The sequence below is a fragment of the Stegostoma tigrinum genome, chromosome 27, assembly GCF_030684315.1.
Source record: "Stegostoma tigrinum isolate sSteTig4 chromosome 27, sSteTig4.hap1, whole genome shotgun sequence".
NCBI lineage: Eukaryota > Metazoa > Chordata > Chondrichthyes > Orectolobiformes > Stegostomatidae > Stegostoma > Stegostoma tigrinum.
This window is the reverse complement of record NC_081380.1, coordinates 43,037,072-43,052,773: the sequence shown is the minus strand read 5'-3', so window position 1 is coordinate 43,052,773 and position 15,702 is coordinate 43,037,072. Positions and strand designations below refer to the sequence as shown.

Below are 15,702 nucleotides of genomic sequence, written 5' to 3'. Positions count from 1 at the left end.
AAAGCTCACCAATATATTATAGTAAGTTCCACAGATGGCGTGCAATGACAGCTGCAGAATTAGGGTGGCCAGTGCGAGATCTTGCTCACTTGTTTTAATGATTTTCTCAAACTGTCTGGATTTGTTTCTTATTTGAAAAAAAATTGATCAGGCTACTGAGGCAAGATCTTGAACAGTTTCAGTTTAAGACAGCATACACTGGGGACTGGCTAGAGAATAGGAATTCTACAGGTCTTCGGTCATTTCAGCAGTTACAGTTTCAAATGAGCTGTAACAAGCGTAGTTTAAAAGAAAAACAGACAGCACTGCCTCAGAAAATGAACATCTGTGTTTCTCATTACCCTTTTACTACAGAAAAAAGTCCTATAGATTATATGTTGTTACGCCATGCTAAAACCCTGGCCAAGTTGCATAAGAAACAGAGTACACAGCAATTTCCTGAGGCCAAATCCCACTTTTAAAAAAACATCATTTAGACTGCTTATTCATAGCAAAGCACAAAGCGCAGAGAGGAAAAAATAAAACTTCCTCAAATGTGTGTGGGTGTTGGGGTGGGGCGAGGAGGAGAAGGAAGAGGACGAGGACGAGGACGAGAGGAGGAGATCATTTCAGGCTGTTGGCAGAGGACAAACTGTTTGCTTGCTTATGGGCAGTGTGAGGTGAAAATAATTGTGTAAAAATTACTAGACAACTGACTGTAAATTCACAATTTTTGAAGCTGAATATTTATAGTTGCCTCTAACCACTAGAGCAAATAAAACACAGAGGACTGATAATTCAGAATGTAAATAGAAACATTTAGTTTGCAATAGCTTCAAAGTTACAGCATAAGTAGCCAACATAATTTGAAGCCATGCCTGACATCAGTGCAGTGTCTTCATTCTACGCGAAACAGATTTTCCTGCTTAAGAAAATAAATTTAGCTCATTGAACAACCATTAGCCTATTGGTGTATAAACTCTTGTCTTCTTCTACATTAGGTAGCACAGCTTTCTATAATTTGCTGGTGTTATTTAGATGACTAATCTGAAACTTTTTAGTGGTGTCAGTCCATGGATGCCAGTCACCTTCCAGTTCTTTAACTTAACAACTACATTTTAAGACCATAAGACATAGGAGTGGAAGTAAGGCCATTTGGCCCATTAAGTCCACTCCGCCATTTAAATCATGGCTGATGGGCATTTCAACACCACTTCCCTGCACTCTCCCTGTAGCCCTTGATTCCTTTTGAGATCAAGAATTTGTCGATCTCTGCCTTGAAGGCATCCAACGTCCCAGCCTCTACTGCACAAATACAAAAAGAGTAAACTGTTCAACTGAGAAGCACTGGAAGAGAATACAATCCCATCCTTTCTTCACCTACTGCTCACATTCTTACCAGCAGGATTCACTGATAATTGTAAACTATAAAACCTTTGTTGCTAGCAAAAGGTAGCACGGAAATGAAGTAGAAGAAGCAGGAAAAGCGACAGACAAACACAATAACAAAAACAAAGTCGCTGGAAAGGCTTGGCAAGTCTAGCAGTATCTGTGGAAGGAAAACAGAGTTGACGTTTCAGTCCGGTGACTCCTCCTGCTTTTTCCTCCAGTGACGCTGCCAGACCTGCTGAGATTTTCCAGCAACTTTGTTTTTGTTCCCGATTCTCAGCATCTGCAGTTCTTTCAGTTTTTATAAAGCTACAGACAAATACGGAATTCCACTGGAAAAAAAATTACAGGGCAAAACAGATATAAATCAACACTGGCGTGGCTTTTACATTAGGTCATGGAGAAGATTAAAACCTTGCGACAAATATCACAGCTGCAAACAGCTGTTCAAAGAACAGTATAAATCTGGGACAGAACTGTATTTAGCAGTACAGGAAGTAAGAGAAACAAGAAGTGAAAAAAAGTTTGTACTTGACACAAACACAGAAAATGCTGGAAAAACTCAACCGATCTGACAGCAATTCTGAAAGAAACTCTCAGTTTTGGATTTCCAGAATCTGCAGTTTTTGCTTTTATTTGTATTTGATGCAAGAAGGTTAAACCAGTGAGACCCAGGGATTGGATGCAAGAGAATCAGGAGTTTTTAATTTTCCTTCAAGTTGTCTAATAGAATACTGTCAGTGAAGGCCGTGGCCATGAATTCAGGAAAAAAAAATCAGGATAATCACTTTCACCCCAGTGAAGAGTTTCCTCAATAAATCCCTCTTCAAGATACTAGGAACAATTGTTCCCATCACCAACCTGGGAAACATGCCTGTACCAAAGCAGCTAAGCACAACTCTAAAGAATTCAAGACTTAACTCAGCAGCCATCATCCCAACAATTAATCCACAAAAAGGAAATAGGCCACCCACATACGGACTCACACAGACTCACACTGCTCATTGATGTCTTACGGTAAGCCAAAGCAGGAGGAAAATCTCAAAGACAAGCTTGTCACAACAAAAAAAGAGAGAGTTTGGTGCAAGAGATGTGGACACTATTGCTTGCAGGTAATTTTATGCACTAAAAACTGTGACAATCATATTGATAGTTATTATGAAAGTTATTAAAAACATACACCTCCATTACAAGCAGATCTTCAATCCACATGAACACATTCCAGTATATCTGCCAAGAAAGTACAAATTATTCAATGATGCACGAGGACTGCATTGCCAATGTTTCCTTAAAATATCCAGGATGGATTTTTGTCAAATGTGCTAGAATTAAGACTCTAGAGGGCTTCAGTACTTTCATTAGAAGACCAACAACCTCCACTGCCTACACACAAATAGATAAAAGTACACTCCACTATATTAACCGCCAGCCAAAGAACAAATGCTTAAGCCATGAATAGGTCAGGATGTAATTATTAACTTCAGGAGGGGAGAAAGACAGGTGGGAGAGACAAGCATATCTATGTTCATTATTGGAAATATTTGGCCAACACACATTAAGAGATATTAATGTTTAGATGCACGCATCCTTCGTCCAAACTGACAGAGTGTCATATACCTTAAACATCAGCAAGGGTTTTCTATCTAGATAAGTGGATTTCACATTTTTTTTGTGTTTGTTCAGATTACTAGCACTTGCAAATCTTCCATTCCTGGTTGAGCAAAAGAAAATTCTGACATTTAAAACTTCTGTTCAGATAGCTTGGCTTATTAAGGCTGGAGGTTAATCTCTACTCTGAGTTGTAATGTCTACCTCTCCTTTTGAAAACTGTCCCAATTACTGCCAGAACATTATTCTTTTAGAGTAATATTTATTACTGGAAATTTGGATTGAAACAGCAGCGTCTCAGCTTTCTGACAACCAATCTCTCAACTCCAGAAAAGCAGATTTAAAAGAAATCTATAAAATGGACATCTCAGTGTTTTATACACGAATAAGCTATCAGAAGAGACATAAAAGCCTCAATTCTTAACTGGATTGAAGAAAGTTTTAAAATCTACAATGGTTCTTCACCTGTAGCACATCAGACAAGACATGCAAACAACACAATGCATATAATGCAATATCACAGATGGCTGAATATTATCTGCACAATTCCTGATCTCTCACGAGGAGACATCCAAAAGCAGAAAACAGTACAAAACAGAGCTATGGAGGCCAATACTCATGTCATTAGTTACGACAAAGATTCGCATTTTCTCAGCCTGGAAAAAAAAGAGCCAAAATGTGACCTCGTTGCAGCATATAATATAATAAACCATATGTAAATGGTAAACTGTACACATTATTTTCAGATTATGCTCAAACAGGTGGTTCAAAATGACATTAAAATTGGCAAACTGCAGAACTTACTTCTGATTTCATATAAAAACTAAAATTTAAAATTGGCACTGGCTTACAGCTACTGAAATAATTTTACAGAAGAAATGGATACTGCAGTAAGGACAATATGGGCCCTTTCCAATCTTAAAATAGGTATAAATGTGAAAGACCATTCAGCTATAAAGTTGCATCATTAGTTATCATGAATTTTAATTATGTGCCATATGTTTGTTAGGTATAATTCAACTAAATCAGTCAGGTGGTTTAACATGTTTATAGAATGACCATGTCTGGGCTACATGTAGAATGCCAACTTATCAGTTATCATTGATTACAGGCCAGAAAGACTAGATTCTGGAAAATTTCTTTTGGTCCAAGCCTGAATACATGAATTTTGACTTAAATGGAGTATAATTAAATATAGCTGACACTCAATTTGTACCCATGTTTCCCAATTACCAAAACGGTGTCTTGAAGAGTTTTATATACGCATCATAAAACGAAGTAAAAATGTAGAAAATGCTACTGTTTGTACGCACAATCCTCCCTCACCAGCTTACCAATGTTCCTATGTTCAAGAGAGTTGATTATGAGAGAGAAGGAAGAAATCAGTTAGCAAAAGAGCATTATAAAATACATAGATGCCCTAGCTTTCAATTATGACACTACTAGCCTTTAACTATACTGAAAAGTGACATCAAGTTAAAGAGGTAAAACTCCACCCCAGGAGAGAAAAATAAAATTTGGCAAAGAAATTTCTAACTTATAAAATAATGCATGTGACGCCTAAAGGATCCAATTTATAGAATCAATGAATGAATAGATGGGCAGTGAAAAAAAGGTTTTCAAAGGTAAATTGTGTGTTCTATCCATACAACGCAAAATGGAGTTTTAGTTGAGAATACACAAATATCAGACGAGCTATCAATATTTAAAGTTACTAAAGCAAAAAGACCAAATGCTAAGTTTCCAAGAATACAACAGTGGAAATTGCAGAGGCACCAGAAATAACTTTTCAGTCTTCCCTGGACTCAAATGGTGTCGAAGGACTGCAGAACAACAAACATTGCACCCAGTTCAAAAAAAAGGTTAAAAAGGTAAAGGTAAGCCAACATGGGTATTGCTTAAAAATACCCATTTTATCATCTTCCACTCATCACAATAATTCACAATAGTAATTCAAAGGGATAACAAGGTGTACAGCTGGAAGAACACAGCAGGCCAAGCAGCATCAGAGGAGCAGGAAAGCTGGCGTTTCAGGCCTAGACCCTTCTTCAGAAATTCAAAGGGATATGCATATTACAGCTAGGCCAGTACTTATTGCCACAAGGACAGTTAACAGTCAACTACATTGCTATGGATCACGAGTCATATGCAAGCAAGGCGGTAAATTTTCTTCCCTAAAAGATATTAGTGAACAAATAGGAGGCCAGCTCTTTTAATTGAATTCAAATTTCACCACCTGTCATGATGGAATTCAAGCTCATCCAGAACATTAGCTTGAAGTTCTGGATTACTGGTCCAGTAACATTACCACTATGCCAACACCTTCCCCATGAGCATGTTTCCAAAGCTGAACATAGTCATTAATGACAACAGTTTGCAGAAGTTGGGATGGTTTTCCTCGGAGACGAAGCAGCAGAGGAGCAGTGCTTCAAAAGTTTGTGATTTTAAATAAACCTGTTGGAGTACAACCTGGTGTTGTGCAACTTTTGACTTCCTCAGGGAAAAGGCTGCTGAAAGGAAGTCTGATAGAAATTTTCAAAACCATGACAGGTTTGCAGATTAAGTAAGAAGAAACATTTCCCACCCTGAAGATTGGGTACCTGAAGGCAAAGATTTTAAAAATTTGACAGAAGCAGCAAATGCAAGATGAGGAAAAGAAATTCTCACACAGTGAATGGAATGCATTGCCTGGAAGAGTGGTAGTAGCAGATTCAAATTGAGGTGTTCGAGGGGGCATTTGATGATCATTTAAATAGAAACAATGCACAAGATTACAGGGAAGAACGGGGCATTAACCCAGTCAAAATGCTCAGAGAGCCAGCACAGACACAATGGGCCCAACAGTTTTCTTCTACAGTGAAACTATTCTGTGACTCTACGATGCATGTGGTGAACTGCAATACATCTTTCAGAAACATCCATCCATCTGCTATTACTCAAATTAACTCTGAAGTAGAGTCTAAAAACACAACTGCACATTACTTTATACATTTTGTGAAAGTCACTCAGAGTCAAAACAAATTATCGTGGCAGGAGAAGTTCAATCGAACTCTTCAGGTTAAACAGACAATTGCAAGAGATTGCAAGTGCAACAGATTTTTCTCTGCATCTATTCAAGAGTATAACTATATTAACTGTAACACCAAATTATTGAGTTAAAAGCATTGGTTCAGAAGAGAATTGACAAAAACATCACATTTTCAAAAGAAACATGAACCTTTCAATGCTATCACCAACCCAATTTTACACAAAATACTTTTCAGTCAGTCAATCATGATGACTAGCTATCAAAGCAGCAACGTTTTGGTACATAATTTTGAGAGGCTTTATCAGAAATGAGTTTAAAATTATAGACAGCAGACTATGTCAATAATAGGCATGACAAGCTAACTCCATTGCATATGAAATATCTGTAAGATATTATACAGCACATACCTTTCCAGTAAGTTATGAATGGCCTTAAAAAGCAGTGTGCGGCACTCATACGACAGTCCCTGCTCCCATAATCCCTCCTCTTCCACTGAAAAATGAAATGACAATTCAAAAATTAAACTTCTTGACAAAACAATTTTTTCAAAATCTAACGTCAACTTGCAATTAGTTAGAAGAAAACGGTAATCAGGGTCATTCCAGTTGCTGCTCCCCCATTACTCCACTTTTCAAGACAACTGAAATCAGTGTGCGTCATAGTTCAGAACCCAATCTCACACAACTTAATCCTATTTGCACTTGTATTTCTTGCTTACAATTTCATCCTGTTAAATTTTTCCACATTTGAATTAAGCATTAAATTTTTAGCAATGTTGACTCATTAGTGAGTTGAACCTTTACTAGCAAACCACGATCTCTCAAAATTAACTGAAACTAAGTAAAAGTTAATACAAATGTGTAACTGAACTCCACAATCAATGTAGATATGGATGGCTCAGTAAACAGCACTGCTGCCTCAGAGCCAGAGATCCCAAGTTCACGTCCCACTTCAGAACTTACTGACCAATACGTAACCTAGCCACTAGTGCACACAAGCCAGCATTCTGTCTGGAAGGGTGGGGAGGATAGTGGCAGGGCAGCACACGGCTATAAAGCACTCAATCCATAAATTATGGTTGATAAACAAGGTAACAACTAACATTGTAGCTCCATGTAACTTGGGAAAAGCCAAAAGAGGAACCAAGAACTCTAGAACAAAAACAAGAAGTTGCTGGAAAGGCAACAGCAGCATCTGGGTCTGGTGACCGTTCCTCGGAATCACCATTTTCCTAGCTGCCATCAGTTCAAAGGAAGGGTTACCAAACCCAAAACATTAAATGATTCCTCTTCACCAATGCTGCCAAACCCACTGCTTTTCCAGCAACTTCTGTTTTTGATCCTGATTTACAGCATCTGCAGTTCTTCTGGTTATTTAACCAAAAATTCTATGGAGCCATGTGACCCCCAAGCTCAAGACTGGCCATCCCTGACAAACAGTTCTCATGCTGATACAGGTAAGCAAGAGGAATTACATACCAAAATAATCATTAAAACAAATCCCATCTTTAACAAAGTATCCATTCAATGAATAAACCACTGCAGGGATTCTAAGGATTGCCCCTTAATTGTTACATTTAAGAAATGTATCAAAAGAGTAACACAGTAAAATGATGTTGCAGTATCCTAGCTATGTTTGACAAGTTAATGCAGATTTACTTTTCCATCTATCTTCCATTCCCAAGTTTCCATCCTTCTCCTTTATCTAAAAATGCAGTGAGTAGAACTGTAGAACTGTATACCCAACCTCTGTGTCAAGCATTTCTGTCACTATCTTTTCTCCAGCTGTTTGGCCTGTCTCCAATGACTAGCCCAAGGGGCTGATTTCCCTCTGGCAGCTTTCCTAGGTTTTGCTGTGAAAAGCAAAATTCATGTATGTGATCACTATGCTAACACAGAGATCTTTTCATGCTTGCCACTGAAGGGGTATTCCACCAAACAAAGCTTGTTTTGAGTTACTGATGTCACTCATAACAATATAACGAAATGAATAAAACTAGTTAGCACTTACAAATTTTAAAAAAAGGCCAAAAAGGAACTTCATATATATCATGCTTGAAAATCTTCAGAGTTGTTTTTTGATGAGATAACAAAGGTGATGAACTATGGTAAGTCAACGGATGTTATTTAATAATGGAATTCCTGAAGGCTTCTGATAAAGTCCCACACAACGGCCTGGTAGCTAAGGAGGAAGCCCACAGAATTGAAGGCAATTATTGACATGGATAAGAAACTGACTGACTAGTAGGGAACAGTTTTGGAATAACGGGTAAGTACTCAAATTGGCAGGACACAATTGTAGTGCCCTGCAGGTATCTGCCTTGGAGCCTAAATTATTCATGACATTCATTAACATCTTGGATAATAGCATTAAAAAAAACCAAATATCACATTTGCTGATGACACAAAATTGGACAGCACTGTAGACAGTATTTGCAACAGCATAAAATTACAACAGGATACTGATAGATTAGGCTTATGGGCAAAGCTGCAGAGGATGAATTTTAATAAGAGTGAGATTATCCATTTCATAGATCATTTTTTAAGAAGGCACAAAATTAAATATAGTGGATATCCAACGAGACGAGGGTTCAGGTGCATAGCTCTAAAATGCCACAAACAGGCGCACAAAATAGTCAAGATCGCTAATGGAACGTTGGCTTTCATATCAAAAGGGATGGCATGGGGCATGTAGATGTTATGCTTCAGTTACGGAAGACTCTGGTTATACCCCATTTGGAGTACTGAGAGTAGATATGGGCACCAGGCTTTAGGTGCGTTAGCCCTAGAAGGAGTTCAACTCAGGTTTAAAAGAATGCTACCTGGACTTCAGGAGTTAAGTTTGAAGAAAGCTTGAACAAATTAGGCCTTTATTCTCTATAATTTACAAGGTTATGGGGTGATCTAACTGAGATTTTCAGAATATTAACAGAGAAAGACAGGGTACATAAAGAAAGTAATCCTACTGGTTGAAGATTCTAGAACCAGGAGGCATAGTCTAAGTAGGAGGACCAAGCCATTCAAGAGATGTTAGAAAGTACTTCTACATAGAGTAGTGGGAGTTTGGAACACTCTTACTCCAACAGCAATGTTCGTTCAATTGGTAAACTGAAATCAGGGATTGACAAGTTATTTCATTAAGCAAAGGTATCAAGGGATATACACATACTAGAATTGGATATGGAGTTCGGCCACAGATTAATCATGATTTTACTGAATGGCACAGAAGGCTCGAGTATCTGAATGGCCAGTTCCTATGCTCCCAAAATTAACAAAATAAGAAATATCTATACTGTTTGATATTGTAAAAGATGAATTAAAAGACAATTTAGCACAAACCACAAGGGAAGCTCAGGAAGCATCCAACTCATATGCAGAAGGTCACAAGCTTATCCCAAGACTTGCTGTCATTGCAATCTGTTTGCACAGCTGAAGAATTTTGTCAGGCTAACAAGTTATTTAAGCAAAATTGTATTCCTTTTCAAAAATAGAGCAAATTATTTCTAAAAAGGAATTCTTACTATTCAAGTATAAGAGAATAACTTACATCGATGACAGGTATTTAACCAACAGTCACTAATCCAACACGAACTTCAGATAAGTATCACAGTTTTACAAAGTAGTTTTTTTTAAAAATTAACTGCTTTCCTACTTCACAGTTTTCACAATTTGCTGGGTCAGTGAACAAAGGCAAGAAAAGTATCAATTTAATTAGAATGTGAAGAACACCTATAATGAAAATATCTCCAATGCAATAAAAAAAACAAACATACTGCTGTGTATCAGATTCGGCTTTCACGTAAGACACACTGTTTTTACATGACTCAATATAATCAGCCATATAAATATTTGAAAAATTATCAGTGTAAAAAGTCACTGCACTGTATAAATCAAAAAGTTTGGCAATAAGCCTCTAGTAAAATTAATGGAGTAATTCTGTGGCAGGTAAAGTTTGTGTATAACAAAGTCACATTACTCAACTGAATTTTTATCTCATGACCCATGACAAATAGTGCTTTTAATTACAGGATACCAATTTTTAAAAAAGCCAACATCCAGCAAGATGAAAAGATTTGGATGAGAATATGGAAGGCACGGTTAGTAACTTCACAGACGGCATCAAAACTGACGGTATAGTGACAGTGAAAAAGGCTAAGATTACAAAGAAATCTTGATCAATTGGGTCAGTAGACTGAGGGGTAGCAGATGAAGTTTAAGTCAGATAAATGCTGCTAAGGCCTCTTCTGGACTACTGTGCACAGTTCTAGTCACCCTTCTACAGGAATGATATTAATTAAAAAACTGGGGAGAGTTCAGAAAAACCAGGATGTTGTCAGGAATGGAGGGATTAAGTTATAAAAATAGGCTGGATAGATTTGGTCTTTTTTCACTGATTTTAAAGCAATTTATAAAATCATGAGGAGGCATAAATTTATTGATTTATTTTTGGCACATGTACTAAGGTAGACTGAAAAATGTTTTGCACACTATACAGGCGGATTGTATCATACAAAGTGCACTAGGATAGCAGAAGAGAGCAGAATAGTATTACAAACACAGAGAAGGCACACAGAGATCAGAATTAACACTGTCCAATCAAAAGTCTAAAAATATCAGGGAAGAAGCTGTTCTTGAATCTATGATTTATACAAGCTGAATAGGAAGGGTCTTTTCCCTAGGGGTGGCGGGGGGTGGGAGAAGAGGGGGGAAGAGTTCCAAAATTAGGGGCCATCTTTTTAAGCTGAGAGAAGAAAAAAAGTTTTAAGAAGGGCACAAGGGGCAACTTTCCTCTTTAAACACACAGGTGTTCATGTGTGGAATGAACTGCCAGAGGAAATGGTGGGCACAGGTACATTAAAGAAAGATTCAGAGGGATATGAGCCAAACGCAGGCACGCGGGACTAATTTAGTCTGGGAACATGGCCGGCATGGGCATTGAACCGAAGTATCTGTTTCCACGTTGTACAACTCTATGACGAGAGTAATACAAATCTGCTACTCAGTTCAGTTTAATGATATTCTGCATGATCAATTAATATATGTGTGCGCAAATGTACAGAATATGTAAAAAGTACGACTAAATAAAACTGTCAAGTAGAACACATAATTCTGCGAGCAATTCTCCCTAATAAATGAAAGTTTTTACAAATATCACTGCCAACGTGACGATGATCATGTAAAGCAATTACATTCACTTAAATGTTTAATCAGACAACATTTCAAAAGCAGTGAGGAAGGTGTGGTTCACTTGCAAGCCACAAAAAGTGCTGCACTTCAAGAATTCAAGCATTACAGGAGGTGGAATCAGTCTGTAATATGAGTTTTCACACACGTGTCAGGCCTTAAAGACGCCGAGCATTGCACAGAGAACTGCGGCTGGAAGAACATTAACTCAAGTAGACTTCAAGGCAATAAACATTTTGACAATCCGTGTATGTCTGTCTGTCTGTCTGTCAAAAATGTGACACACTGTTCAAGCTTTAACAAGTTAGACCAATTAAATCTGCAGAACTGAAAATTAAGGCAATTTTATTCTCCCCTGTTGAAATGGAAGACAATTGCCTGATAACAAAATTATTCAATTTGGAATAATTAATGGCATAAAATTATGCCATTACTATACTATCACTTCCAAGATCTTAGAAAACTGTCACAACCTGCTTAGCTTTTCATGGAACTGCTCATTCTATGCGTTACTGAAAATATAACATCAAGAAAATCACTCTCATTGGGTTATTTCATAGTTGGAAAACACCAAGCACTGCATAAAGTTATTAAGGGTGCCCAGTGAACCAAGTAAAGGAGTTTTGAAGGATTTGAATATTCATTGCAATGCATTCACTTGTATTTCTCTTTCAGTGTTGCTGAGGTGCATGCCATTCAATAACAGGTTTACTGGCAGCATTCCAAGTTAGCAGCAGTAAAATATTCTAGTCCCACTCAATTTGAGACTGGGTGCCAGAATATGGACAGTAGTTTATAAGCTAGAAACAAATTCTACAACTTTCTAATTACAGTTGCAGAAAATTTATACTCAAACCTTGAATATTGCCAAGGCCTTAACAGTATGGTGTAGCAGACAAATAGTAAGGACAGGAACGCAAGGGTCAATGGCAATTTAAAAAAAACCTTGGGGTCAGCAGCCCTCATGAATACTTGGCACCAAAAAACAAACATCAATATCCAGATGGACTGAACAAAGGGCCAAAAAAAAATGCAATCTCTGTTACAGACCCACATACAGTACACATTCAAATCACCCACTGTGATACAACCCCAGCAGTGCAACAATTTTCCTAATCTCACTTGGCATGACGTGAACACAAGGGAACAAAGAGCTCATGAAATACGGAACACAGACATTCGTAAAAATAAAATTACGAAGTAACAAAATGCTTGGTCATAGTTCAAGGTTGTAATACAATAGTACTGTTTAGACAACGGTATAGTAAATTTTTCACTGGCATAGCATCTTAATAATTAAATTGGAGTCAGACAATATATACTACATTCAAGTACTGAGGTTAAAAAAAGTTGCTCTTGCTATACTAAGACACTGTATTTGAATGTCAAAGTATGGATTGCTTGCTTGTGTGCTACTTACATTCATTCACTTCATATTGGTTCCTGCAATTATTCCAATACATTCTACAGCTCACACAGTCTCTCCACACATATTTAAAAGAATGGCCTAGAACAAGCACCTGTACAGGCCGAGATGGTTGAAGGAACCACGGTTAAATTTCCCTTCCAACTAAGTCACTGTATGTCTAACAGACTGATCCTGGTGCCTTATACATACATACACACACACACACAGTGCGCGGGCGCGCGTATACACACACAGTGCGCGGGCGCGCGTATACAGAAACAGTGTGCGGGCGCGCGTATACACACACAGTGCGCGGGCGCGCGCACACACGCACACACGCACACACGCACACACACACACACGCACACACACACACACACACACACACACACACACACACACACACACACACACACACACACACACACACACACACACACACACACACACACACACACACACTCTTCCGGACCACATTGCTGATTATTAGAACATAGAACATTACAGCGCAGTATGTGCCCTTGATGTTGCACCAGACCGACCTGTGAAACCAAACAGAAATCCATCTAACCTACACTATTCCATTATTATCCATATGTTTATCCAACGACCATTTAAATGCCCTTAAACTTGGCCAGTCGACTATTGTTGCAGGCAGGGCATTCCACGCCCTTACTACTCTGAGTAAAGAAATTGGGAAAACTGAAAACAAGCACTTCAAAAGAGGACAACAATCAAGTACAAAACACAGCATCTGGACTATAGGAGACAGAAACAAAAAGAAATTCCTAAACACTAAAATAACATTATATGTCACCCTCCTGTCTAAAAATCATGGAATTATTTCCTTGTAAGCAGTTTTCTGATTAGGAATCCATAGCTATTTGGTGGTGAGTTCACCATGCAGTTTGTTTTCTGCAACAGGTCCTTACTCGCATGCAGCCAAGCAGAGGGTCTCCATTGCTGGCAGCCAAATTCAGAATCTCTATTCTCTTGCCACGTAAAACTTTCTTTGCTGTGCTGCAGAATTAACTTTAGTTTTACATATCCACCCTTTTCATATTTCCTATTTTCTACTGTTCAAGGAGATATCGTATGAAGTAAACTTTGTATCCATATTACACTTGGCAGAAAACTTAGTATCATGCCAGTATAATGCACTTGCTGCAGTAAAGGTTACATTAGTTACTGAATTGTTACCAAAATAGAATTCAGGAAACGTGCAGAAAAACATTTCCTTTGGAACCTTTTCTGCAAAGTAGAAGATGGGGAAGCGACGGCCTAGTGGCATTATCACTGCACTGTTAATCCAGAGACCCAAATAATGTTCTGGGAACCTGCCATGGCAGATGGTGGAATTTGAATTCAATAAAAATCTGGAATTAAGAGCAATGGCACTTAAGTATCCTCTGGGGAATTTGGGATGGGCAATAAATGCTGGTCCAGCCATTGACACCATCATCCCATGAATGAATTTTTAAAAATTTTAAAACAAGTTATGAATCTCAAAAAGGACCAAGTACATACACTTCCTAACTATTTCAAATTTCAACAGGTACAGAAAAACACCTTTCAATTATAGATTACATCACTGAAAACATAGCCAAGGTCCTATATCTTTATATTTACAAGGCTCGTCAGCAAAAGCAAATTAACTTTCCATTCTAAGAATAATTCCCCACAATACATTTACTGTATGTTCTCATTTCAAAATTTTAAATTAGAATTTAAAGTTGGAGATCAAATTTTAATTATATTAGCATACTAGTCAACCAGTCAGCCATCACATCTGACAGCAGTGGGTGCCAAAAGGTTTATCAAGTTTTGGGTTGATTGATCTCCAAACACAGTGGCTTTTTCAGAGTGACAGGGATGATTTCCACAAGTGATTAAAGTTTCTAATTAGTAATAATTTAATAATTTATAGCTTAGTATAATTTTAGATAGAATTCCAAGACAGTGTTCCCTTTAGAAAATCATGGCTTAAAAAGGAAGAACTGTACCATTAAACAAAATAGGATATATTTACCAAACAAAAAAGGTATATTTTTCTTTCAGGAGGCATAGGTACACATCTTGCACAGAACTTCTTTCAGTGGATGCGGACACAGCCAACATTTGTTATCCATCCCAAACTGCCTGTGAATTAAGTGCTAACCAAGCGTGGAGTTGGAGGAACACAGCAGGCCAGGCAGCATCAAAGGAGCAGAAAAGCTGATGGCTCGGGTCGGGGCCCCTTCTTCAGATATGGAGGGGGAAGGGAGCTCAGAAATAAATAACAGAGGGGTGGGGCTGGGGAAGGTGGATGGGATGGTGACAGGTGAGTGCAGGTAGGCAGTGGAAGAGATTGGTCAGTGAGATAGGAGGATCGGATAGGTGGGGGAGAAGACGGACAAGTCAAGGAGACAGAAATGAGAGGGAGGGTTGGTCATGGGATGAGGCCGGGGGTAGGGAGATATCGAAACTAGTAAAGTCCACATTGAGAGCCTCCAACCCAACGTCTCAAGGCAGAATAGGAGGTGCCACTCCTCCAGTTTCCGGGTGGCATCATTGTGACACTGGAGTGCATTGTTTGGTTATTTGATGAAGCAGTTGAGAGTGAACCACGTTACTGTGGATTTGGGGTCGCATATAGGCAGAATGGCAGATTTGGTTCCCTGAAGGGCAATGAATCAGAGGAACTATAAAAACAGCAAACTGCATCAAAAGATCATCGTCCCTCGGAGAAGGGTATGAAAGAACGGTCAAAAGTCAGTTAGAAATGTCAAGCCTACTGCCAGAAATTTTTGATACCAACAAGCAGCAACAATTTTCAAACTAAGTGCAGTGCCTACTCCAGGATTTGTAGTTTGTACAAATCAGAATTAAGACTGCTTTGGATTCAAAAAGTATCATAAAGTAATTTTATAAAAAATTTTCTAAATGCCAAAACGTTTTTCCATTGTATTTTCTGCTCTCTCCAAAAATGTCAATGCAGTTGTGCAATAACTAATCATGTAATGCACATCACAGCTGTCAAATTTATTACAAAATAAAGTAGCCATGAAACAGTGAAATTATACCACCTACAGGTTTTCTTTCACATGCTATAACAATCAAACTGGGCC

At 38.2% G+C, this 15,702-nt stretch overlaps 1 protein-coding gene across 1 annotated transcript in view; it reads right to left on the bottom strand.

Annotated features, from left to right (window-relative positions):
* Positions 1 to 15,702, bottom strand: part of med13a (mediator complex subunit 13a) — a 204,798-nt gene that overhangs the window by 143,416 nt on the left and 45,680 nt on the right. The window contains 1 exon segment of the mRNA XM_059655412.1: positions 6,412 to 6,496. Within this exon segment, the coding sequence (XP_059511395.1) occupies positions 6,412 to 6,496 (85 nt within the window).